This window comes from Geospiza fortis, unplaced genomic scaffold (genome assembly GCF_000277835.1).
Source record: "Geospiza fortis unplaced genomic scaffold, GeoFor_1.0 scaffold1056, whole genome shotgun sequence".
Classification (NCBI taxonomy): Eukaryota; Metazoa; Chordata; class Aves; order Passeriformes; family Thraupidae; genus Geospiza; species Geospiza fortis.
This window is the reverse complement of record NW_005054680.1, coordinates 109,861-110,377: the sequence shown is the minus strand read 5'-3', so window position 1 is coordinate 110,377 and position 517 is coordinate 109,861. Positions and strand designations below refer to the sequence as shown.

General features: G+C 55.5%; 1 protein-coding gene across 1 annotated transcript in view; it reads left to right on the top strand.

Annotated features, from left to right (window-relative positions):
- The window catches only part of LOC102045108 (erythroblast NAD(P)(+)--arginine ADP-ribosyltransferase-like), a 3,766-nt gene that overhangs the window by 2,782 nt on the left and 467 nt on the right, over window positions 1-517 (top strand). The window contains exon 2 of the mRNA XM_005430774.1: window positions 66-338. Coding sequence (XP_005430831.1) covers window positions 66-338 — 273 coding nt within the window. The remainder of the gene's footprint in view (window positions 1-65; window positions 339-517) is intronic.

The following is a 517-nucleotide window of genomic DNA, read 5'->3' as shown; positions in this document are numbered from 1 at the left end:
TGAGGGACGCTCAGAAAGGGCAGTGTCTCAACGTGTTCCAGAGGGTGTGTGGGGTCTGGTTTGAGGCACAGCACGGTGATATCATCCGGTTCGGTGAATTCACGTCGGCATTTCTGAGCACACCAACTGGCGAGTGCTCCAATGACACGGTGCTCGAGCTGCACACGTGCCATGGCGTGGAAATCCAGTTTTTCACAGAACATCCGGAACAAAACTTGGTGCTGATCCCACCCTTTGAGACCTTCAATGTCACCCAAATCACCCAGGAAGGAAATCAGACACAGATCCAGCTCCGCTCCACCGGGACCTTCAGCGAATACAACTGCGTGTGGAGTGAGGTGAGAGCACAAAGGAACGGTCTGTGGGGATGGGACACCCACTGTGGCCATGGGGACACCCATGACAGGGCACAGAGGACAATGACACTTACTGGGGATGGGGACTGGGACAGGGACACCCACTTTCTGTGGGGGAACAAGGATACTCCATGGTGGAGACACCAAGTTTGGGGACACCC